The sequence below is a fragment of the Drosophila novamexicana genome, unplaced genomic scaffold, assembly GCF_003285875.2.
Source record: "Drosophila novamexicana strain 15010-1031.04,08,12 unplaced genomic scaffold, DnovRS2.1 tig00001583-arrow-arrow-pilon, whole genome shotgun sequence".
NCBI classification, from domain to species: Eukaryota; Metazoa; Arthropoda; class Insecta; order Diptera; family Drosophilidae; genus Drosophila; species Drosophila novamexicana.
In genome coordinates this window covers 541,072-567,147 of record NW_020824868.1, presented here as the reverse complement: position 1 = coordinate 567,147, position 26,076 = coordinate 541,072, and the positions used below count along the sequence as shown (strand labels likewise).

General features: G+C 41.5%; 2 protein-coding genes across 2 annotated transcripts in view; both read left to right on the top strand.

Annotated features, from left to right (window-relative positions):
* Positions 1-2,488: 2,488 nt before the first annotated feature.
* LOC115768059 (irregular chiasm C-roughest protein) lies at positions 2,489-6,155 on the top strand. The gene is made up of 6 exons (XM_030712500.1): positions 2,489-3,490; positions 3,555-3,657; positions 3,712-3,839; positions 3,902-4,959; positions 5,020-5,048; positions 5,677-6,155. Exons 1-6 carry the CDS (start codon positions 2,489-2,491, stop codon positions 6,153-6,155), a joined length of 2,799 nt encoding a protein of 932 aa, XP_030568360.1.
* Positions 6,156-10,162: 4,007 nt separating this feature from the next.
* LOC115768062 (neurogenic locus Notch protein) overlaps positions 10,163-26,076 on the top strand; it is a 48,723-nt gene continuing 32,809 nt past the window's right edge. Inside the window, exon 1 of the mRNA XM_030712504.1 lies at positions 10,163-10,347. Within this exon, the coding sequence (XP_030568364.1) occupies positions 10,221-10,347 (127 nt within the window). The 5' untranslated portion in view covers positions 10,163-10,220. The remainder of the gene's footprint in view (positions 10,348-26,076) is intronic.

Sequence of the window (26,076 nt, the reverse complement as noted above, 5' to 3'; positions counted from 1 at the left end):
CTAAAATAAATATGAATAAAAATAAAATGAAATAGTCAGCTCTAGGCATGGCATTTAATGCTCATAAAAATTGTATTATAATTTTAAATAATTTAGACGAGCATATTGCCAGGGGCGAAGAGCGTGTGCGGAGGGTGGTGGGTGGAGAAGGGAGGGGGGGGGGGGGGGTGCGTTCGCTGGCTAGCTATCAGACGACGGTCATGCAGGAGCCCCGACCCAGACACGCTGCCAGGGCCGGCACGCACACACACACACACTGAGAGAGAGACACACGCACACACAGTTGGCAAAAGTGCAAACGCCGTAAATCATGGCCCAGGTAAACACACAAAACGCAAAACGAAGAAAACGCAACAGAAAAGAGTGGCAAAAACAAAAAACCAAAATAAAAAAAACGTGCGAAGCAACAACGAAAATGAAATAAAGGCAATAGCCAAAACTGTGTAAAGTTTGTACGTTAAGCGTATTGGTGAGAAATGGTGGGGGAGGGGAGTGGGGTGGCGGGGGGGCTGCAGCGCGTTTTGCACGCGTTTCGGGCGCGACTCCTGCAGCAAAAGGCGCTAACTTGATGGAATCGTTAGCATTACCGTTAGACGAGACAGTTAACACCGCAGCAACATATGGTGTCTGTGTTTGTGTGAGAGAGACAGAGAGAGAGAGAGGGGGAGGAAGGGAGAGGGAGAAGAATGATAGCCATAGATAGCCAAGTTTGTACGTACATAGTTTGTGCGACCCCCACCCCACCCCACCGCAAAGAAGAAATCCCCCCGAGCATGCATTAGAAATGTACCGCAACACAAATAACCATATTATTACGTATAGATTACATATACATGCATAAATAAGTAAGTGATGAGTAACTATTTACCTAAGCTATAAATACCGTTGTTTATATTGACCTTTGGCCAAGATACTATTGTATGGAATTTGCTTTTATGACTCAGTATTAAAATAAGTTAAGCAAAATGCGACTTAAGCCTTGAGAACACACTTCCCATAAACCTCATAGGCTGTCGGAGTCGGAAATATAGAAAAACAAAGGGTATTAAATGTTCGGCCCACGTTGTTCTTGTTATTTATTAGCATTCAACTTATGTTGACGAAAAAGTAAAATATTTATTTATGTACTATATAAACATGTGCCTATTAAATGCCTGCAAAATAAGAGAGAAAGAAAAAACAAAACACAAATGCCAAGGTCAGACCACAGGGGGAGCGTGCGGGTGGGTGCAATAGCGCCACCTGCTGGCCACACACACAACTGAAATGGGTGCTGAGCTGATGAGGACTTGCGTGCATGTGTCTATCAGTGTGTGTGTGTGTGTGTGTGTGCATGGGTGTGATGTAGATACACACAAAATCGCTGCCTATATGCAAGAGCATTTTTGACAACAACAGCAACAACAACAACAACAAGAAAGAGTGCGCGAGCTCGAATATGTTTCAATTTCACAGCAGCAGCGCGGGCAGCGCGGACAGCGAGGGCTACCAGCTACAGTAACAGTTACATTTACGGGTTACAGTTATGGTAGCAGCCGACGCGCTGACTGCCTGCAGTTGATTGCTTGCCTGACACTCTCACACACACACACAGAGCCACACTTACACGCACACTCATGTGCGGAGCTAAGCCTTGTGCAGTGATTTTTTAGCCGTTGTTTTTTTTTTTTTTGTCGCTTATTGTTGTTGTTGTCGCCTGTGTGTTTGCGGCTGCTTTTCACAAATTTCACGCTTCTTCTCTTCTATTTGGTTAAACTTGACCCACAAAAATTGTCGCTCGTCCGCAATTTGGCTAAAAAACTGCAACGAGCTGTGCAACGGCAGGCGGCAGCTGTTAATGAATATTCCATATTCTGTGGCTTAAATTTGCCGACATTTTGCCAGAGCTGTCAGCGGTTGTGCGCAATTAAATATGTACTGCAACTAATTGCATTTGCTGGTAGTTAATTAATTAATCAAAAGAGAGATATAAAAGAGAATGTGAAAGCTAAAAATAAATTAAATTAAATGATCAGTGCGCACTGCTTGCAGATAGCAAATCAAATACACTGCTTTCACACTGCTTACGCAGCTAAATAACAGCATTGTAAGTGGTTATGTGTATAACAGCGTGCACTGCTTGCGCTGGCACTGCTTTGTGTGCTTGTTATGATATAACAGTTGCTGCACTGTTAACTGCTTGTCGCTATTAGCTGGTTTGTGCAACGACTAAGCAACGACATAAACCTGTGTCTATTGTGAATAGAGTGTTTAGAAGGTATGAAGCGACATTTTGTTATCTATGCATCTAAAACTGTATTATCAGGGTGATTGATTGACTGCTTGATTGATGATCTACACAGGGCCCAAACCGTGAAAGCTAGAAAGCTGAAATTTTGAAAGATCTGACTTCTTGGACTTTAAACATAGTTAACTAGAATTCAAGAAACTGATGAGTTTTTCGCTCTTTTTTTTTGCAGCACGTCTGAACTAACTTGCAACGTGTAGAATGAAGATGGTGCGTGTCAGTCGCGGGTTGCTGTTGCTGCAACTGGTGCAACTGCTGCTGCTGGTCGTGCTGCCCGACGCTATTGTGGCCAAGTCGAAGAACAAGAACAAATCCAATCAGAATACACACTATGCCGACTCCGGCGGCGGCGGCGGCAGCAGCAGCAGCAGCGATGACAACAACAACAACAAGCTGAAGGGACATGGCGAAGGCGGCCAGCACTTTGCCATGGAGCCACAGGATCAGACGGCCGTGGTTGGCTCCCGGGTGACGCTGCCCTGTCGCGTCATGGGCAAGGTGGGCGCACTGCAATGGACCAAGGATGACTTCGGTCTCGGCCAGCATCGCAATCTGAGCGGCTTCGAGCGCTACTCGATGGTCGGCAGCGACGAGGAGGGCGACTTTTCGCTGGACATATACCCGCTGATGCTGGACGACGATGCCAAATACCAGTGCCAAGTCGGGCCGGGGCCGCAGGGCGAGCGCGGCATACGTTCACGTTTTGCCAATCTGACGGTGCTGGTGCCGCCGGAGGCTCCAAAAATCCAGCAGGGCGACTATCTGGTCACCACCGAGGATCGCGAAATTGAGCTCGAGTGCATCTCGGCGGGCGGCAAGCCGGCCGCCGAAATCACCTGGATCGATGGACTGGGCAATGTACTCACCGCCGAGAGCTTCTTCGAGCCGATGGCCGATTCGCGACGCGTCAATACCAAATCGGTGCTGAAGCTGGCGCCCAAAAAGAAATATCACAATACGACGATCACGTGCCAGGCACAGAACACGGCCGATCGCACCTATCGCTCCGCCAAGGTGCTGCTGGAGGTCAAGTATGCGCCCAAGGTGTCCGTTTCGGTGGTGGGCGGCGCCTTGGCCGGCGGCCGTATACCCGAGGGCGCCGAGGTCATACTCAGCTGCCAGGCGGACGCCAATCCGCCGGAGGTCAGCTATCGTTGGTTCATCAATGATGAGCTCATCACCGGCGATTTTACCACAAAAATGGTAGGTGTACGAACATATCGCCGGCCCATTTATCGCCTCTAATCCGTCTGCTCTTCCCGTCCAGATCATTCACAATGTTACACGCAAATATCACGATGCCATTGTCAAGTGCGAGGTGGTCAATGCCGTGGGCAAAAGCGAGGAGAGCGAAACCCTCGACATAAGCTGTAAGTAGCGAAGCTTTACCGGAACCGGAAATTACAATATGCTATACTTTACAGTTGGACCCGTTTTCCGTCAACGTCCGGTCAGCAAGGAGGCGGACCTGGGCGCCACTGTCACCATGCGCTGCGAGGTGTCGGGCAATCCAACGCCCGAGATCGAATGGATCAACGAGAACTCGGATCAGGTAAGTGTCAATTGTTGACCAATCCAAGGCAAACTAACTAGACCCTTGCCGCTACCTCATAGATTGTTGGACGCGCACCGGAGCTGAAGCTAAAGGTCAGCAGCGAGACCGCCGGCCGTTACTTCTGCAAGGCGGTGGTCAACGGCTTCCCGGAGATTGGCGCCGAGGCGACCGTCTATGTGAAACGTGCGCCGATCATCACATCGCACAAGGTGCAGTTCGGTGCCGTTGGCAGCCGGGCCAAGATCGACTGTCTGGCCTTCAGCATACCCAAGGCGGAGCATATACTGTGGTCCTTTGAGGGCAAGCTGATCAACATGAGCAGCGCCGATCCCGACATCTACATATTCGAGGAGCACCATCTGCCGGAGGGCGTGCGCGCCGCGCTCATCATCAAGGAGAGCCGCTCCACGCACTATGGCAAATACAATTGTACCATAATCAACTCGTACGGTGGGGATTCGTTGGTCATCACACTGGTGCCGGAGCCGGGCAGCATACCCGTGCCGCTGGTCGTCATGGGCTCCATGTCCCTGGTGGCCATTGTCCTGATGGTCGTGATGATTGTGATTGTCTATAGGAAGCGGCGCAGGCGCAAGAAGCCAATGCCCGCCGATGTTATACCGGAGGCATCGCGCGGCGGCGACAAGCTCAACGAGCTGAAGAGCGAGCTGCGCGCCAAGGCGTACGATGTGGAATATTCGGAGGCCGGCAGCGATGGGCTGGCCATTAATCTCACCCAGACACCGATGCCGGATGTCCAGATGAAGGGCGCCACCCTGGGCGTGCCGCTGGCCGGGCCCGTTAAGTTCGATGAGCGTTTCTCCGGCGACTACAGCGATCGCTACAATCGTCAGTGCCACATCAAGAATCCCAAGAATCAGCCGGACCAGGCCTACAAGGAGACCACCAGCAATGGCTATGCGCCCTACTTTGAGTACGCGCTCGACTACAGTCCACCCGCTGACAGCGGCAAGGCCAAGGGCGCCGCCGGTGCCATCAACTCGGCCACCCTGCCACACTTTGCGGCCAGTGCGTCCGGCGCTGCCCCCACCACAGCCGGGGGCGTGCCCCTCAGCGGTGGGGCCAGTTTACCGCGCAATCAGCGTCACGAGCTGCACCACAATCACCAACAGCATCAGCATCAGCATCAGCAGCAGCAGCAGCAGACAAAGCTGCCACAGACATCGCAAGCTAACGGTTTTCTGGGTAAGTTCATAAGAACTAGTTCGCGGAAGTAGTTCAATGCGTGCTCTACACTAAACATGAACTAATTTCAGCTACACAAATTTGATTTGTTTAGAAATTCATTTAAACTCCACAAGAATCTCGATTCTGCTTCAGTTTTCAAATGAACTAGTTTATATAACTGGAACTGCTCATGATCTAGTTCATAAATCAACTATCTAATAACTGTAAAGAAACAAAATATTCGATTAATTTAATTTGAACAACAAATGAAGCTCATTTTAGCTAGGCACAAATTTAAAATTCGATTTAAGTTCTTTTAAACTCCACAAAAACCCATTGAAGAAATTTAAGTTTGAACAGAAAATGAACTAGTTCATTTTAACTAGGCGCAAGTTGAAAATTTGATTTTATTTGAAATTCATTTAAACCACAAGAGTGTAGAATCTGCTGCAAGCTCAAAATGAACTAGTTCATAGAACTATAACTGTTCATGAACCAGTTCGTAAATCGAGTATCTAATAGCTTGAAAAAAAAACAAAAATATGTGTTTACTTTATAAATTTAAGTTTGAACAGCAAATGAACCAGTTCATTAAACGACTTTCCAATTAATCTCCCTCCCTCTCTCTCTCTCTCTGTCCCTTCAGGCCAACCGCTGCTGCAGAACGGCATCGACAGTCGCTTCAGCGCCATCTACGGCAATCCCTACTTGCGCACAAACTCATCCATATTGCCACCGCTGCCACCGCCGAGCACCGCCAATCCAGCGGCCACGCCCGCCCCACCGCCCTACCATGCCGCCCGGCATGCCAACAGCAATGGCGGCCTCAAGCACTTCGGCGCCGGCGGCTACGGTGCGGCCGCCAGCATCAGCGTTGCCGGGGCAGCGGGCAGCGCCGGCGGCGGCGGCGGGGGGCCGGGCAGCGTCAGCGGCAGCAGCTCAAATTTGACGGCCAGCAGCAATACGCTGGCGGCCACGCCTCTCACACAGCCATCGTTGTGCGGCCCGTTGGGCGTGGCCGGAATGGGGGCACAGCAGAGCGCACAGAGTCCCTCCGGGCAGTTCATATTGCCCACAAATGGCAAGGGCGTAACACAGAAGGGGCCGCTGGCCACGCATGTCTAAGCAGTACGCCGGAACCAGCCGGAAGGCAAGAGGAGCCCAAAACGGAACCGGAACCGGAAACGCAGCTAAATAACGAGTATAACGCATATTTATTCAATTTGTATTCGTATTCGTATTGTCTAGACTCTAGATACTAGGGAACTAAGCGAGATAGAGAGTGTGTGTGTGTGTTTTTTTTTTCTCGAAAAGAATTTCGATTATATATAAAAAACCGTATTGTGATTTATAGCGTTAATTATTTTATGGAAACTCGACAAAATAACAAAAAAAAAAATAATAAGCAAAAATGCAGTCAAGGCAAGGCACAGGCTATGTAGGTATATCTATCTAGTGCAAATTTTAAGCTGTTTGTTATGCTATTCGAGCGCTGAAACTGATGAAACAAAAATGATATCAATTAACGAAACGTATCGAAAAACTCACAACTTTCAAAGTTCATTTTAGCAACAAAATAAACCAGAGAATTGCAGAACTTTTCACAAAAAAAAGCGAGTCAAAATAAAAATAAAACAAAAATATTTCATATGAATATAGTAAAAAATATTAAATATGATGCCTGTAGTTAGTTCCAAGTAAAACGCAGCAGCAGCAACATTTTCTAAGCCAAAATCTATTCAATTTTAGACTTAAACCAAAAACAACTGCTAAACGAACTAGAGCGAATGCTAGTATAGCTTAAAAGAAAAACTAAATAAAAAAAATAGTAAAAGGGAAAACCATGAACGAACTAGTTTATATGACAAAAAGAAAACAACGCCCATTCGCTTCAAATAAAACTCTTTTTCTGTTCAAAACCTATTTAACAAAATTGATTAGGCAATGTTTTTAAATGTTTAACTAACTTGTAGTGCCGCCCACATATCATTAAAAAAAAAAAGAAAATATATACATTATATATATACACTATATAGGGCCAGCTTGATCGGATGACACAGCATCAATTTTTTTTTTTGTCCTAGCAACTAAGCCAAACAACTTTCAATTATGTACTTAAATGTAAAGTAAAAACTTTGAAAAATGTTTAACAAAAGAAAAATAAACAATAATAATAAGCAAAGCATATCCGAAATATATATTATGTGTGTATGTGTATATTGCTCGTATATATAGCGCATATGTGTATGTATGTAAGCCAGCTGGTTCGACGCTTAACTTAATTAACTAACTAGTTGTAATGTACTTAAATTTATAAATACTTAAACACAAATCGATACACACACACACACACATATACATATGCATATATATTAATGAGAGTGTAGTACACTGCGAGAAAATTTTTTTTGTCTGCATAGTAAAAATACATATAAATTAGTGTAAGAAATCGTCAAACAATTTTAAAAACGTAAATTAGTAAACGAAATGAAACAAAGCTTAGAAAAATTTGCAAAACACATTTGAGAGATCTACCAAAAAAAAAAAAAAGAGAGAGAAGCGGCAGATAAAGAGATGTTGAGGAAGAAGAAATGTTTATGATAAAATATCGAAAACCAAATACAACTGAAACAAGTTGCGATAGAAATTTTTTTTAGAACGAAATGCTGCCTTATGATTCCTTGTGAAATTTGTTGGATTCTTAGACAAACCTATGTGTGTGTGTTTATGCCAACAACTAATTATACATTTTTTTTTTATTTTTTAATATTTAATATATATATATATACACACATACATGCGCATGAGTATGTTGAATGAAAATCGCTTTAAAAGTTTTCTTGTTTACGACGAAGTTGCTTTTTTTTCAATTTTGTTGTGCCATTTGCAGAGCTTCTTTGTAAGTTCATAGAAATTAAAAAAAAAAAATAAAATAATGAAAAGAAGAAAAAAAAATACAAAAGAAAACTTTTGGGTAAATGTCAAGCGATTCAATTAAATGTTCAATTAAATGCAAAAACAAAATACAAATTAACAAAAAGAAAATTACATAAACATAATAATAATAAAAAAAGAAAGTTAAGAAAAAAAATAACGAAACGAAAAAAATCCTATTAAGCCAAGTAAATATGATAATTATACATTATATGTGAAATGCATGTGCAAGAAAATGAAGGAATATGCAGGAAGAAGAAGCAAAGAAAGTAGAAAACACAGCAAAGCAAATAGCAAAATGTTGAACGAACAGCAAACAGAAAGAAGAACTAAGCAAAGTGTGAAATTTCGTGTAATATGGAAATTAATTCAATAAAACTAAGTCAAAAAACTCAAATTAGTTGAAATAAAAATCGAAAATGAAACCAAAAATGCAACATTTCTCATATTTTCATATAGAAAAATTGGCCCCAATATGCATATAGTTGGCATATAATTAATGAACTCGACAAATCTGCAGTGGAATCAAGACGCGTTGCACATTTTTCAATTTAAGCGCATTTTTTTAAATGCTAGCCGTATGTTCGATAAATGTTTTCACTTTTAAGGCAGGACGCGACTTGTTATCGACCTATCGATTGGCCGCCGTCAATCGGCAAAAGCAACCTGACTATGCACGAATTTTGCCAGAGCGCCTTCGTGGGGCAATAAAGAAAAACAAGTATTTAATTTTTGCAGCCATTTTGAAATTGGAAAGAAATAACGACACAGCCAACAACAAGAATGCAAGCAAGCCAGTCGTCGTTCCAGCAGCGACGCAGGCGCAGTAGCTGAGAGCGCGTACATTGATGAGCGCAATCGGCTCTCTTAAGGAGTTCAGCTCGCTCAGACAGCAATGCACCTTAACCATGATTATGCTCAGAGTTAAGTGCGTCGCTATAACATCATATGAAATGTGTTCATTTATTTAGTAAAATATGTATGAAGTTGAAATAAATCTGAACACTTAACATGCATACATATTCGTGACATGTGTTACTGGCTAAACATAAGAATTGCCTATATTCGTAACATAAGCTTTTGATAACTGGCATATGCGAGTGTCCAAGCCACTCTATCAGTCTGTATTCGCTCGCTCTCTTTATTTCGTTCGGTGGGCATTCGCCCTGCCATGATCACAGCTCACTGTGGTATGTTTCAAACACAGAGAGAGAGAGAGAGAGAGAGAGAACGCGCGCGCGTGAGAGCAAGAGAGAGCCGGCTGGTTGTCGTTGTCTTTTTCGGGGGTTCAGACAAGCGACGCTTGTGAGCGCGGCTCAAAGTGTTGCGAGTCGTGAAACGAAACGGATATCGAGGCGGACAGTTTGCAGCAGTTGGAAATTGCAATTGCATGGGATTTCAATTAAATGCTATTTTATTTTTTTTGAGTGCCTCCTCTCAACTGTGTATTTGTGCGTGTTTGTAGCAGTGTAAAGGCGACGTAAATTTAACTCGCACCGCAGGCAAAAGAAACGAAACGAAACGAAAACAACAACGAGAGGCAACAACAATATGGCGTTTAATACCGCCGCATGCAAAAATTGCAGCATGCGAATGCGGCATATAAAATAAAAATCGCTATCGGGATCGGTATCGGTATCGTCGGTAACGTCATCGAAATATTCAATATTCTTTTTTTGTTGTTTTTTTCCACTTGGTGGTCTGTGCCTGTGTCCGTGTAAGTGCAAACAAATAAATCAAGCAAAAGGAAAATAAGCGCAAAAAAAGCACAGAAACCACAACGCGACTCCCTTACGCCTGTTTGCGTGTGTGTGTGTGTGTGTGCGTGTGTGTGTGTATTGCCCCGTATACGTGTGTGTGTGTATGTGAGAAAGGAAGCAAACCGTTTTGACATCGCCGTCTTTGTCTTTCGTCTCTTTGAATAACATCGCTTCAGTTGAATTCAAAGTTTGTTGCGGTTGCGCGTGGAAATGTCGCCGTTGTCAGCGTCGACGTCGGCGTCGCTGCATACAACAAACGGCAACGCGCGGCACTTAATTGTTCTACTCGCCTGGCTGCAAAATACATAATAATAAAAGAAAAAAAAAAACAACCAGCAGCAGAAACAAAAATTAAAAAAAAAAAAAAACAACCAAAAGTCAAAGTGAGACAACAACAAACTACACACAAAATTACTGCACATACAACAACAACAACGACAAGCAAGCAAAAAAAAAAACTCAAAAGCATAAAACGCAAATCTTAAACTGGATTACAATGCAGTTGCAGCGCAGCAGACGTCGCTGTCGCGCACACAGAATTTGGATTAACGAAATGCTAGCGGGCGTCGCGCTGCTGCTGCCGCTGCTGGCGCTAGCTAATTTCAGCAGCGCCCAGGCGACGGGTAAGTGTGAAAAAAAAAAACAATGAATAAAATAAAAAAAAACACTATTTTTGCATGCATATTGATTGAGTCTGCATTTTCGTGTTCTGTTCGTTTCCCTTTCTATTTGCCTCTCTGTGTTCCTTTTTGGATCGCTGTACGCTGCTCGTTGCTCGCTGCTCGCTCCTGCCTGCCAGCCAGCCAGCCAGATCGGACAGGTGGTCGCTCTCTGGCAGCAGTACGCTCTCCCGCTCTCTTTTTTCAGCTCACTCTCCCGCTCAGATTTTTGTGCGCACACACACTGCCGCTGCCTGCCTGCGCAGTGCGCACCTTTAACTTCTTATATGCTACGGCACAGCCGCAGTCGCAGCCTTTCGTTTCGTTATATTCCATTTTTTATTGTTACCATGCATACACATGTAGTTTGTATGCCAGTTGACACTGTTATACAAGCGCTCGTATGTGTCTTCTGTCAACTTCCTGTAGCTTGTCGTGGACTCCCCGTCCCCAATCATAATTAGGCTCACTTGTCAAACTTTTGTGTACTACTATTTACACACACACACACACACACACCACACACACACACACACACACACACACACACACATACACACACACACTCACAAAGCAGAAGAAGCGTATCCAGACTCATGCAAGCCAAAAGAAACCACATTATTTGCATATAAGCCGTCGCTGCTGGGGCTCGGCTCTTGTCTAATCATTGTGTCAACACACTCGTCTCCGTTTTAGGTCCCTTATGCTTGCTGGAGTGTGCGTGTGTGTGTGTGTGTGTAGGTGTGTGTACATAGGCGTAGGTGTAGTTGTACCTTTGGTACTCTCATTGCCTTTGCACATATCAACTTTCCGGGAATTTAAAAACAGAACGCGTTTTTCTTTTTTTTAGCTGGAACCCCTTAGACTGCGTCGGAAATAATTACCTTTTTTTTTATTTACTATTTACTTTTGGCCATGTCTTTCCAATGCCGAACAAGCGTCCAACTGATCTGGCCAGAGCTGACATTAGACACAGAATATGTTCGAATTCGAATGTTGAATTACATCCCAAACAAATAGATAAAATGCCCTTTGTTCATTGATAAAACTCCATTTGGAATGTTTACAAACGGTCAATAAGAGCAAATATTCAGAAGAGAACTTGTGAAAAATGTGGTATATAATGCAAATATCGGGCCTAAAGAATGTCGACTTTAAAATATACGATAATACTTCGAAAATTATGAATTATGGAGTGTACAAAAAATATTCGATTTTTTAGAGTAAGCGCTTTTATACATTTGAATAATAAATGTATTTACATATGTTATAATTCCAACTATTTTCTTTTTGAATATTATTAATTTTATAACATTTTCCATCACATTTTATACAAAATGGCTACCGAAAGTATATAGAATGTTTATAATATTCGAGCACTGCAATGATATTAAAATTGGAGGAAATATATGGAAAATTCTAGCATTACAACTAATATGTTTTATACGATCGGCAATAGATTTTTGTTAGAATTTTTGATATAAATTTATTGAAGTTCGATTTAACTGAATATATATTGCATTTCTCATATCAAAATATATATATATATATTATTTTTTTGATCAATATCATATACATTTTTAATGTGATCTTGAAGAAACGTGCATCAAAATAGAGCGAAATTTGTTTATCCATATTTTGATATATCTTTATTTATTTACATGCATATATATTTTTATTTATTAAATATATATATATTTATCAAATCGAAATATTTGCATCAAAATAGAGCGAAATTTGTTTATCCATATTTTGATATATCTTTATTTATTTACATGCATATATATTTTTATTTATTAAATATATATATATTTATCAAATCGAAATATTTGCATCAAAATGTGTCCAAATATGTGTATTTTGAAAAAGTTCCCAATCTCCTTCCTAAATATTAACAGGATATAAGTTCTCTCTAGCTCCCTCTCTCTCGCGCTCTCTCATCTAACGCTATTTATAGCATGCTATATTCAAATATTTATATACATATCTATCTATACATATATATACATATATACATATATATATAAAGACTAGCTTAAATGCCTGCCTGCTGTGGATAATTAAGGATAGATCTAACGGCCTGCATGTGCGTGACTTGCAATAATTTCGAGAGAGCAAAGTCAAGAAATTGTATATTAGGGTGCGCTCAGGATAAGCGCAGAAACAGAGCGGTAGAAAGAGAGAGGGAATGTGAGCGAGAGAGGAGTGGAGTGAAGTGGAGTAGAGAACAGAGCACAGCGAAGGCAGACAGGAAATACTCATACAGCATGGGGCATAGACACAGAGCTGGCTAAAAGTGCAGGCACAGCGAGAATGCGCGACATTGAAACAACAACCAAAGGCAACAAAGAAATGAAGAGAGCATCTCGAGAACTTGTTTCCAGTCTAGGTAGTGAGTGGTTACCCATGCATATGGCTGGCTCTTTCGCTCTCCTTAGCTGCTCGCTCGCACTCGCTCTTGCACTCGCTCTGGCCTTATCCGTAATTTGATCTGTGCGCAAACAGTAAAAAGGACGCGCCTGTGCAATATGCTTAGGGGTTGCACTCCCGTCGCGTCTCCCTCTGGCGAGTCTCCCTTCCCTTCCTTTCCACCATGGCTGACAGCAGCTGTCGTTTTTTCGTTCCTTTTGCGTTTGCTGCGGTGGTTGCTGCAGTTGCTGCTGCTGCTACTGCAAAAAAAACCGTTACAATGCCGCACGGGGCTCCACATGCGGCGGGGGTTGGGGCAGCTGTGCGGAGCCTGTCAGCTGCAATCGCAGCTCTGCTCAGTTGACTGATTCCCCCTCCAGAAAACGAAAAGGAGGCGTGGCTCAATGCCACGGCGTAAATTACAGTAATGCATGAAAATGTTAGAGATGTTGTTGTTGTTGTGTTTAAATGTCAATATATTCATGTATATATATATATATACATATATATACACACACACAATATCTGAAATGAATGGGAAAGTTGAGCTGTAACTTTTTTATGCCAACCTCTTTTTTGTTTTTTTGCCTCCAGCAAACGCCGCTAATTTGTCGCTGGCATTTAATGGGCCTTAATGGAGAGCGCAGCCGATATGAAAAATTTACAAGTATTTGCATATGTCATAGTTTGAAGAGGGAGAGAGAGAGGTAGAGGGGGGGGGGGGGGGGGGGGGGATATCGCATATGCATGCTATAAAGAGGAAACGAGTCTAGGAAGCTTACTTGGAAAAAAAAAATGAGCAAATGAGTTGGGAACTTTAGCCCAATGCAGTTGTTGTTTCGTTTTTATAAAGCGAGCTGTCAGCTCTTTTGTGTGTTGGGCATAGCAAAAAAACGTTTTACAACACTCTAAGCAACATATATGTACATATAACATAAATTATGCGACAGTTTTGTATGAGACCTTGTCCATATAGCTATATAAACAATATCGCTTAAGTTGAATAGATTTGAAAAATGATTTTATGAAGCGATTTTTCACTATTTAAATGATTACTATAAGGTACATATAGTAAAAGGTATCCAATTATCAATTATGAAATAAACATTCGAAAATTAAAATGTTGTTAAAAGCTTTAATCGACATTTCCAATGTGCTCGATATTCGGAATTTATAAACTTAACTTTTAAGCTTTTCCTAAGTTTTCTTCTTGTTTTTCTAACACTGGAACCCTTTAAAAGGGTTTTAAGTTTCTTTTATCTAAACATAGGACAGGTAAATAGGATCCAGTAGAAATTCAATAAAGGGTTTTTAATTTCTTTGTATTATAAGGAATCCAAACATGAGATAAGTTAGGAATTTGCGAACATAAAAGTTTCAGTTAAAGCTAAACAGATATTTGAGTTCCTAGGAAAAAGCAGGCCATGCATACTTCAACATGGATTTGAACTAGCAAGAAGGACATCCATGTTAATGAAGTACAATTCAATGAAACATGAATGCAAATACTTGAGTAAAAGCAGCTCAATTCAAGTAATATGAATATTACGATATATGTATTTAACCATGTATATATACATATTATAAAGTATGAATTTGACCCGAATCCCTTCAGGATTCTTTAAGTCGGCACGAATTGAGCTCTGTCTTTCGGCGATAAACCACAGACAGGCGCAATGTCAATTTGTGGAAAGTCTTGACGTCTTCTTGGCACTGCCCGAAGGCGAAGGCCGAGCGGACATATCGCATGATCGCCTATATGTACATATAGAGGACCGAGCACTTATCGGCCATTTGCTGTCACATTTATTAATTAATCGTTGCCGCTTTTTGGCCAACTTTCTCAGCACTTGAGCGATTGGTAACTTAAGACTTCATTAAAATAAATAAAAAAAAAAAAATGATGCGTTAAATCTGAAACAAATACGCTTTAAAAAGGAAGAAGAACATGCAGCAGTAGAAAGCAGATACGAGTGAACGAAAAAAACAAAACTTGAATAAAGTGCAGCAGTTGGCCTGAGTCGAAAAGCTTAGCTGGCCGAATATTAAATACCCTAAAAAGGTTCAGGTTATCTGAAGAAACAAACCCGATTTTCACACTAGCTTCGATTGCCTGCTTGATAACTATATCATATTATGCTGCGAGGCCTTTGACTTGGCCTTCAATGCAGCTTAGCCATAAAAATATTATATATATATATATATATACTGTTTATAATCGAAATGTTGCCTTCCAGGGATTAGCCCTTGCCCTCGGCAAGGGTATTTTTAGTGTAAAGCAGAAAACAAACCCGTTTAAAGGCCCGCTTACATATTGATTATAATGCTCTGTTACTTGATACCACCTTCAGAGAGATGATCATCGTCAAGATATTGTTGTCGCTGTTGAGGTTGCGGAGCAGTTCCGTTTAGCGAACGATCCTGTTTTTCGACACACACACACACACGCACACACCCAGGCACAACATGGCCAACGATAAAACAGATTGAGAGAAGCAGCGAAGTAAGAGACTGCCAAAGTTGTTTAATACACTGTACACTTAATGAAAATGGGTATATGCTCAAGTGCAATTTGTATTATATGTTATTTCGATATTAACAGATCAATCTCCGCTCGTTCTCTAGTCTTTTCTTACAAGATCAGGGGTCAAAGGTTGTTATTTATTTGTAAACAACATAATTGTGAATATGTACAAAAGAAATATATATAAAGAATTATATTTATCTCTATGATTCGTAATTGATATCATGATTTTTTAGTGAGGTTATTTTAAAAGGAACCGTATTATTGTTAAAGAAAATTATGGCTAAAAGGGGAAAATAATAATAATAATAATTATTAAGTCACTTCTTTTTCTTACATATATCAATTTAAAAGGTAAATCTCGATGATTCATGAGTCGGTTTTTCTATAACCAGTTTTGTAAATTGAGAGTTAAATACAGAAGTCGAAAATGAGAACTTTCATCGATTTGAAGTGAGTAGAAATATTAAAAGAAAATGTTTTCGACGTCTTGAGTCCAAAATTGTTTGTTTTCAGTTTCTAGAAACTTTTGTATGTAGATTTTTATGAAAGCCCCATCAAAAGAGTTGCCTAGAAATCAGCAAATGTGAAATATAATTTGTTTATATTTGAATTTATATATTTATTTATATTAATACTAAAATATAATTTGCTAACATTTAACTAGACATTGGAATTAGGCGCAACTTAAAGTCAAGTTTCTCTAAATCGGAAGCATTCTAATTAGCGAGTTAACACTGTACTCCGCAGCTGGAACTTTTCGACTGCAATGTTTAGACGTGCTTTTTATGATGATTTGGTTTTTCGTTGGGCTTTTTTTTAACCTGGGCAGGTAGAATTAGGCGACGCTCCGGAAATCACAGAGAGACTGTGAAATAATGTCGCTGTCGGATGCTTTCCCATCGGCGACGGTCTTAAAGCTGAAGATTCGATTGGACATATTGGACATTGCATAAACATGACTCTTTCTGTCATTGTTCCCATCATCAACAAAAGCAGCAGCAGCAGCAGCAGCAGCAGCATCAAAGTTGAAGCCAAAGTTAAAGTTGCCTTGGCCATAGAAGAGTTGGCCCGAACAACTTTCCAAGGCGGCTGCCGTTGCTGGGAAAATGCCGCAAATGGTTGAACAAAACTGTTTGGCATCAGTTGATCATCAGTTTGATCAGTTGGCTGCATGTTGCTTGCCCAGCTCAATTTGGCTTAAACTAATTATGAAAGCAGGCACTCTGTCCAGTTGGGCTTAAAGCGTAATTAAATCTCTGAAAAACATCAACGATTAGGCCAAAGCAGTTGCAGTCTGTTTATTGACTTTTAATGATGGCCACACGAATTAGTGCGCGCACACACACACACACACACACAAGCACACACACGGACACGGAGACCAGCTGCCCCTGGTATACCCTGTAAACCGCTGCTAGACCACAGTTTGCCTCAGTTAAAGTTAACTCTTTGCCTCAATCGACTCTTGGCCAACGACTTGCGCCTTCTACTTCTTGCCTGACTGCTGCTGGTTTAATGAGTTTTCTTTATGGCCAGGGCGCAGCACACACACACACACACACACACACACACACACACACACACACACACACACACACACACACACACACACACACACACACACACACACACACACACACACACACACACACACACACACACACACACACACACACACACACACACACACACACACACACACACACACACACACACACACACACACACACACACACACACACACACACACACACACACACACACACACACACACACACACACACACACACATAGAGCGAGAGACTCTCTCACACACACACACATGTATGCTGCTTGATACGCACTGACCGAACAAGTTTTTTTTCATTTTTAGTCGTTTCTTGCTCGTCTTTGGGTCTGCTTTTCTGCTTTACTGTTTTCTCCTTTCTGCTTTGCGTGTCTTATTCTTATAACCACTTCATGGCCTGGGCCCGGCTTGGGTCCAAAAAGGCTGACAACCTCGAGCCAGCGAGAACAAATGAACGGGCCAAACTCAGCCGTCTCAGCCGTCTGTGCTCTTGCCTCTCGGCTCGACTCAATTTTTACAGATATTACCCAAAGTGTCTTGTCTTGAGTCTCGAGTCTTGGCCAGGGCCAGGCCCAGGCCCAGGCGTTTGCGTTGCACGCGATGTTCGAGCGAGACGAACAGAATACGTACATACATACATTATGTGCGGCTATCTCTTTTCTGTATAGCTCTAGCCTCAACTCATTCAGAGCTGGACATGGAAATTCTTTCTAACAACAAAATGTGGCAAAGGCGAAAAAGTCAGCGAGGCAGCGCACTCTCTAGCTATGCGTTAGTGTGTACAATGACAATCATCATTATATACACTTGAGAAACTGATCGAAATGCAGCGCATATTGCCTGGAAAGAAATCTTCTTCTTAATGCCCCTCAGCCATGTCTTCCACTTGGTGTCGTCTCTCAGGCTGAAACTGAAATCGACGCGTCTCGACTTGACTCTTGTTTGGGTGTCAGAATCTGTCCATCTGCTGTTTTCCCGCTGGCATTCCATAAGTGGATCAACCCAAGATCAGCAACGCATTCCCATAAGTCAAAGGCATAGATAAAGTGCTTAGACCATGTTGGGAGAGTATCAAATGCAGTTGATGTCTTTGAATATGTCTAGAGATCAGACTGAACAACAATTTGACATTGCTAAAATATAACTTGGAAATATAGAATATGATGCAAATGAAAGCAGTTCAATAAATACGAAAAAGTAAAGATTTAGCTTAATGAACGGTTCAGGCATATTTAAGAGAACATGTGCCGGAAGGAATTGCCCAGTAATAAGATATATATGTATTAAAATATAAATTGCTTGATCAGAAAGGAAGTGAGCATTTCGATTTAACAGATCACATAACTTAAAACTAAAAGAAAATGCCGATCGTGCGGATTGCATTGAGTTCAAATACAAAAAATACATATGCCTAGCAGAAATGCCTGCCATTGAACGCGATCTTAGCCTAAGAAAGGTCGCAGATCAGATGAGAGACCGACCCCATCAGAAAGAGAGAGAGAGAGAGAGAGTATTACGCATTATGTCCTCCTTCCCCTTTATTATAAATGTCCCATCTTTGCAATAACTTTTAATGTTAATACCACATAAGCTACAAAATATTGAAACTATGTACTAGAGATCAATCAAAAGAAGAAATACCTATCATGATAAACCTCTCTATATTCCTCAGATATGCCTATATTGATAATGTCTAGTGCATAAAATATATTTTATGCCCCTTGTTGAACCAAAGAGCCAGCTAAGCTCTGATGAATAGTTAAGAAAATATTATTATATAGCTAAGAAATTCGTGGACCACAAATAAAATGACAATCATAATAGATTATGCTATGCAAAGCTATAAAATCTTTAAAAGATATATGTATATTGATTCCGAATACTTGGCTAAATAAAAAAAATATCTGTAAGTACTTGCAGTATGTCTATATAGCCAGTTATCTGTTAACTCATGACGATCACTTGAGCGCATTGAAAAATATCTTGCTGTAGCATTTCATTTAAGCAGCTTGAAACTAATTAATGCATACGGCAACGATCATTAAATGCTCCCTCGAAGACCGAAGGCGATCATTAGAGTATCTTTTGAATTCATTTGGTTAACTGGCCGAGCGAGATATCAAACTGCATTCAAATGGCAGCTGCTCAACGAGGCACTCAACACACAAGTTAATGGAGTCGAATTCTAGTTTATAGCTGCACGAATTAACATATATATGTGTGCATATATGTCTATATGTGTCTGTATGTGTGCATTTATAGGTGTGTGTATTTGCCTATTGAGACCCTTTGCGCAATTAGCGAGCTGCTAAAAAAAAAGACTCTCTCCCCACTCTCGTCCTCTCTCCCTCGCTCTGCTGCTGCTTGCAACAAGTGGCGCCACCGCGTTACCAACTTTATACTTTGTATCTAGCTTAAACAATTAGCAAAGGCGACAAACAAACTTTGAAGCCTTTGGATGTCTAAACAAAAACAAGCTTGCGTGAGGATACCCTGCACTGTAAGGATATCACAAGTTAAGTAAACCCCTTTTCAGTCTACCCATATGAAAAGCTTCAGCTCTTGCACTTAATATACGACGATTGATGCTCAGTTTTGCAATCGATATTTATCGATTTTGTGCGTATGTGTCTTCTTTTGCATATGAAGGCGCCTTCTCCTTAGATTGACTCGTCTTTTAGATACATCTGCATATACTTTATAGTAGAACCCTTTGGCAGACAAGCCCAGCTTGATGATACTCTTTTTTATACACTTTGTACAGGGTATTAAAAAAAAACAGAAAAGAAAAACAAACTTAACCAAACATTCACACGATGTTGCTTTCTTGTTGTTGTTGTTGTTGTCTGCCGGAAGTGTTAAATGCTTCACTTTATTTAAAGTACACACAGCGACAATGACAGAGCGGGCGAGCGAGAGAGAGAGGAAGGGAGAGAGAGAGAGCGAGGGAGAGAGGGAGAGCCTGGCATAATATCGCTCATATGCCACATTATTAATATGGATTTTAAACTTCTACCCTTTTAATACAGCTGTGTGTGCTTCTGAGTGTGTGAGAGATTGTGTGCGTGTGTGTTTGTGTGTGTGTGTGTGTGTCAGTGTGTGTGTGTTATGTGTTGTGTGTGCGCCTGCGCAGCCATTTACGACTCAGTTGGCTTTGCCGCGCATTTGGACGAGCTCATGAGGGTGTCTTCTGTTGTCTTCATACGCCCCTCTCTCTATTTAGCGCGCTCTCTCTCTCTCTCTCTCTCTCTCTCTCTCTCTCTCTCTCTTTCTCTCTCTCTGTCTCATTCTTGTTTTGTTCCCACGTTGCCCGGCCATCATATAGTCATCGCCTTCTCCCTGCCCCTCGTCCCATTTGTGCAACTCGCTGCTGCCCTTTGCCAGGGGTTGCTGCCACTTCTGCCGCTGCCGCTGCTGCTGCTTCCTCTTTGGGGTTGGGGGTGTCAATGTCTCTGCTGCAGCGCAAAGTGTCGCATATGGTTTCAAGTGCACTTCAATTACCAATCGAGGCAAAAAGCAAAACCCAAATTCTCGCACAGCTTACCAACAACTTTGCAGCTGGCCCATTTGGCTCATTGTTGTTGTTCTTGTTGTTGTTGTTGTTGTTGTTGTGGTTATCATGCGCTCAATTACGTAGCATTGAGGGTGAGGGTGCGTAGGGTAGGTCTGACACACACACACACTGAGGGCAATGCCACATGATTTCTGATCGAAGTAAGTTGCATTAACCCCCGAGTTTATGTTATGAACAAACGTGCAAAGCCATAGAAATAATTCTTGAACATTTGCACACTATATATATACAATATAATATTAATTAAATATAATCACAAATATATTAATAGTAGTATACAATTATGTGTGTAGCTGTAGAGCTCGGAAACATCTTACTTTTGTATCAACTTGAATGTTTTGTTTGCTTTGTTCGCTTTATCGTGCACATTTCATTTATTGCTCAAATATCTAATTCTAATCATTATGCAGCTAAATATTTAAAAACCTAGAAGAATTTGAAGAAGCAGACAGACCACAAAAACCACAACATCCTCCCAAACCCAAACCCAACTGAACGTCGCTCCAGCGATGATCCAATTACTAGTATTCCGAGTACTCCGCCAACTGACAGATAGTAACCCACCCGGACGAATGATTACCGACTTCAAGTGAACGGGGGAGGGAGGGTTGAGTTGCATTTGGAACGTCTTGGGCGGCTTTGTTATCTCTCTCTCTCGCATTCTCCCTCCGCAACCCCCTCGAGTGGCTTGACTGTGGCCTATTAATCTATCAGAGCTGAAGACGTTGCGACGCGTCGGGTAAATTATAGAAATGGAGCCGACAGACGTAGACCGCAAGAATTCCATGCTCTTGTACACTGCGACAAGTAGCCTCTAAAAAGAAAACCAAGAAATGCCGCACATCAAATATCCTACCAGATATATGTGGCATACATGTACGTATGTGTGTACGATTAGCTTGTTATGCGATAGATACAAATATGATAAATGCGAGCTAGATTAGTTAGTTTCAATATATACAGATAAGTAGGAGTTGTGCCTATGGCAGCTATAGTAATCCGATATTGGTTAGATAAGAAGATTTTAAGTTTCAACGAAAAAAGAAATCTCTGAGCTTGTTCAGATTGAATATAGGCACAGTTAGCTTGAATGGCCTGACAAAATTGGAATACCCATCGGTTAGGGTATTTAGAAAATCTGTATAGAAAACGAACCGAACCGAACCGAACTGAACCGTCGCGTCGTAACGATTGTTCGTGTGCTGTTGATGGGGTTCGTTCGGTTCGGTTCCCACACTCGCTGTTCGGTTGTTTGGGTCTTGTTTTTTTTTTTCATACGACTTTTCTATGCTGCGCTTCGTCTGCAGAGAGAGTGAGAGGGGAGTGGGGGGTGGGGGAAGACCACTTGGAGCTACTTTTTCATTAACACTTTACAATCTTTCCGCATTTTGCTGCCACCGCAGTCACCGCTAGATACCACACACCCCCCGTCTCCAGGTCTCCACCTCCCCACCTCCTCTGACCCGCACCCCCTCTCTACCCGCCTTGCTGCTGTTATTACAACGTTCACGTTGTTGGACGCCTCTGCAGCCGAGTGGCTTTCGTGTTGTTCGTCTTTCGTTTTCTATTTGCTATTACACATTATTTATGGGGCGACTATTTATTTTTATTTAGCTTTTCATTGTTGTGGCAGCCACCTCCACGCTTTGGCAGCCGCCCCCTACCCCCCCTCGAACTCAGCGCCCCCGCAACAATTTGTCAGCACTTGTGAGCAACACAGATGCCGCCGCCTGTGAACTGTTTGAGGAGCTTATTGGAATCGCCTCAGACTTATCAGAATCCAGAAGAGCCAAGCTGCACACAAGCGCGGGTGAGAGAGAGAGAGAGAGGAGGAGGATGGGGAGGGGGGGGGGGGGGGGGGCAGAAGCTGCAACATTTGCGTCGCAATTTGCCATCTGAAGTCTTATCAACATGCCAATTGCAAAGCAGACAATCCGAGCTGATCCTCAGCTAAAGCTAACAGCCGATAGCTGGGTTAAAGCTTCGCTCAAACAAGGCCGATCGCAGCTGAATTGCAACTGCAGCGATAAAATATAAAAAACTTAAGCCCAACACTCAGAATCCGTAGATGATTCTTGGATGATCCATATGCGATCATCTGGGTACAATCATAGGTACGATCATATGTATGTATATTAAGATAATCTTCAGCTGCATAGAAATTGTTATTTATTTCGGGCTGTTGCTGGAACTGGAAAATGTCAAATCATAATCTGTTGCAGCATTCATTTTAAGATCACTCTTTATGTTTAAACTAATGAAAGTTCAACGCCTTAGTTAGTATAGAGCATTTAATTGTAGTATTTTTTAATTTCTTCTTCATAAAAAAACGTTTTACGTATTATGACGAAATTCCTACTAAAATTCTCTGACATTTGTACATGTAGAAACATGCATAATTTTGTTGAGCCTCGGACGCGAATATATGTACATACATACATATTTCTAGTTTAGATAAAGCCTGAGAACTCGGGCATATCGAAGTTTCGGTAGTAGAATTTATGACGCTCGTTTAAAGCTTTTCGAGATTGTGGCACACGAAGAGGCTCGTTTCCTTGTAAATATTACAAAAAAAAAGAAACATATACACTTGCATGTTGCAAATGTTGTTGTTGTTGTTGTTGTTGTTGTTGCCCCCCTTAGCTCCCCTTCAAGATAAAACTGGGTCTTGGGACCGAGCATTTTGCATTGTCTTGCCGAACTGCGACTTTATTGAATGCGAAATGAATGAAAATGCATTTTATGCTATGCTCATCGAGTTTTTGATAAGCTATTCAATTCTTTTAAATATGCCATGCATGTTATTTAGTTTTCTTAATAGTTTTTCATTGATAAGAAACATAATCTAATTAAAAAAATAAAAACCTTACTGTGACTCGAATAACTACGCTTTCACGCTCGCATTCATAAAGTACAGTGCCCGCTTGCTAATTGGCACACTTTGCTTTCGAAGGCGTTTCTAATTTCCAGTACTCTCTATATGAATGGGGCTAAAAGGGGTATATTGGTTGTGGGCAAATGTATGTAACAGGCAGAAGGAAGCATCTCCCTACCCTACCCTGTCCGGCCGTCTTTCCGTAGATCCTCCGTTAATCGAAACCTTGCCCCGTTTCCAAGTAATCGGTCAACAATCGATATCGAAATCCTGCTTTTGAGCAAATCTCTTAGGTCTTCAAGTCTAGAGTCAACGAAGTTGACTGGAATAGTTTATACAAGTCTAGTATCTTTTATTTCCACCCCTCCACCCTCTCCCTACCCAAAGCTGCATTTGGTGTGGGTAGAAGAAGGTTCGGGGTATCCCCTGGTCGTGCAATTTTTGAATATGTGAAGGTTATATGCGTTTGATTGGACTGAAAGATCATTTGCTATGTGTAACTGTACAATTAAGGCAATACCGTTTTATAACGCCCCGACCGCCCCATCCCTTCCACCCAGCGCATGTTGTGTGGGTAATGCGGTTTTTTTGGAAGGGAGCCGAGCGGGGGCTCAATTTAACAGTTTATTATCATTTTGTTGTTAAATAAATTGTTATTTTATTTTATGATATATGCCGTTTTGCTTTATAACTGCGCTCTGCGGTTTGTTGATAGTTTTATTTATATATATATAGTATATATATTTGATATATATAATATGTTAAACATATCTATATGCTTGTGTGTATACACACATAAAAAATTGTTTATATGTATTTATAGTGCGCGCCTTTGCACGCTGGAGAAAAGCGTGAGAAATTTTTGGCCGTGGTTTTGTTTTTGTTGTTGTAGCTTTTATGTGTTTTTTGTTTCTTCTTCTTGTTGTTGTTGCTATTTTACTTGTCGCTGTCGAAGTTGTTGCTGTGTTTTTTTTCTTTTTGGTTTTTTGTCTTTGTTTTAGTTTTAGTTTCGCCGCTGTTGTTGCTGCTTTTGTTGTTATTGTTGATGTTGCTGTTGCTGCTGTTGCTTATTATGCTGATAGCGTTTTTGGGTGGCTTTTGTTTGTTATTTGCTTAGTGTGTGTGTGTGCGCCTGCCTGCGTGTGTGTGTGTGTGTGTGTGTGTGGCAGCGGCGAAAAATTTCAATTCGATAAGCGCCATTTATAACGGCCACTGACATTTGTTTGCAACCCCTGCCATACACACGCACACACATACACACACACACACACACACACACACACACACACACACACACACACACACACACACACTAACCCCGCCTCCTTCGCAACGCCACATGGGCGACAGTTTATCACACAGCTGACAAAACACGGAGCTGACGTTTCGGCGCACTAACTGGCCCACAAACTGAAAGACAATATTACAAATGTTTATTAATAATTAAGAAAATCAAGATATAATATCCTTGTAGACATTTGCCTTTTGATATGTGAGAGACGTGAAAATAATGAAGCTCATGATTGTTGAGTTTGATATTTTGCCAATATTTATGACCGTCTAAAAGAATTTTGCATGAAGTTTTCAAATTCTGTGTGTGGTCAAGATATTTTGATAAAACAAAAATGCTCCACACAAGATCCTAGTTTTCGACTTAAAGAAAGAATACCCTGTAATACGTATACAGAGAAGCCGGAGCCATGCCAGGCTTAATTGGTGGAAAAACATTTGAGAGAGAGAGAGAGATTAGAGATCTAGTTGGCAAAAGAGCAATTAGGTTAGTCAAGTGGATTAGGCCTGTGATTAACTTATGAATAGATATTGAATCAAAGTACGATTATTTAAAGAGCAAAGATTGATCAACAGGATGCGACTTCTGCGTGAGCTCAAGTATAATATTATTGGCATTCATTAAATTATGCTACAACTTACACCTAGTTATGTGCAGCTGCAGCAACACGAGCAATTAACCGCTCATTTGTCTAAACAACACGTCAGAGCACCTGAGTGCGAGGGCGGAGTGGGGTGGAGGGGTCTCTGACTAGTGTAAGTGGGCTGGCAACACGTTACACTTGCTTGCATCGCCAAGCGTCCGACTAAACGCCCGTGCAAAAGGCCCAAACAAGTGCGCCAACAGATTTGTATAGCGCTTTTCATTGTGCGGTAAATCACACGCAATAAAAAAAAAAGGTACATTATAAAAATCAAAACAAAAAAAAAAATATAAATAAAAGCGTTTCACGCTCTGTCGATGAAGCGTTGAATGGCCCAGCGTGGCCTGTTAATTCATTAAAGCCAAACTGGCCACGCCCACAGCGGCAAACCAAACAGATTACAAAGCTTACCCGAGACTAAAAAAAAAAAGAAACACAAAATAGAAATAGCAAAAAAAAAAAACATGCGGAGAAGTTGACAGTTTTTTTTTTCAGCTGCAGCTGGCCAAGTGACTCACGGCCGCTCGTTGAAGAAGGGGGCGGAGCGTGCCGGAGCAGCAGTCACAAATTAGTTCACAGTAGCTAGTGAATAAATTAAAACTAGTTGCTTAAGTAGTTGATTAGTTTAGTGTTAGAAAAGGATGCAATACAGATTTTTGGTTTTTTAATTTGTACAAAAAAAATACAATTAAGCTTATTCATGCTTTTGATGAAAGTTTGGAACAAGCCTTGTTTATTTATTATAGGAAATCGAGCTTAAAACTTGATTTTTTCATAGCCCTTTAATGCTATTGAAAGTTTATGATC

Coding starts and splice junctions, on each gene's coding strand:
- LOC115768059 (XM_030712500.1), top strand. CDS start 2,489: ATGAAGATGGTGCGTGTCAGTCGCGGGTTGCTGTTGCTGCAACTGGTG. Junction 3,840..3,901: donor TCAACGAGAACTCGGATCAG/GTAAGTGTCAAT, acceptor GCTACCTCATAG/ATTGTTGGACGCGCACCGGA. Junction 4,960..5,019: donor AATCAGCGTCACGAGCTGCA/CCACAATCACCA, acceptor GACAAAGCTGCC/ACAGACATCGCAAGCTAACG.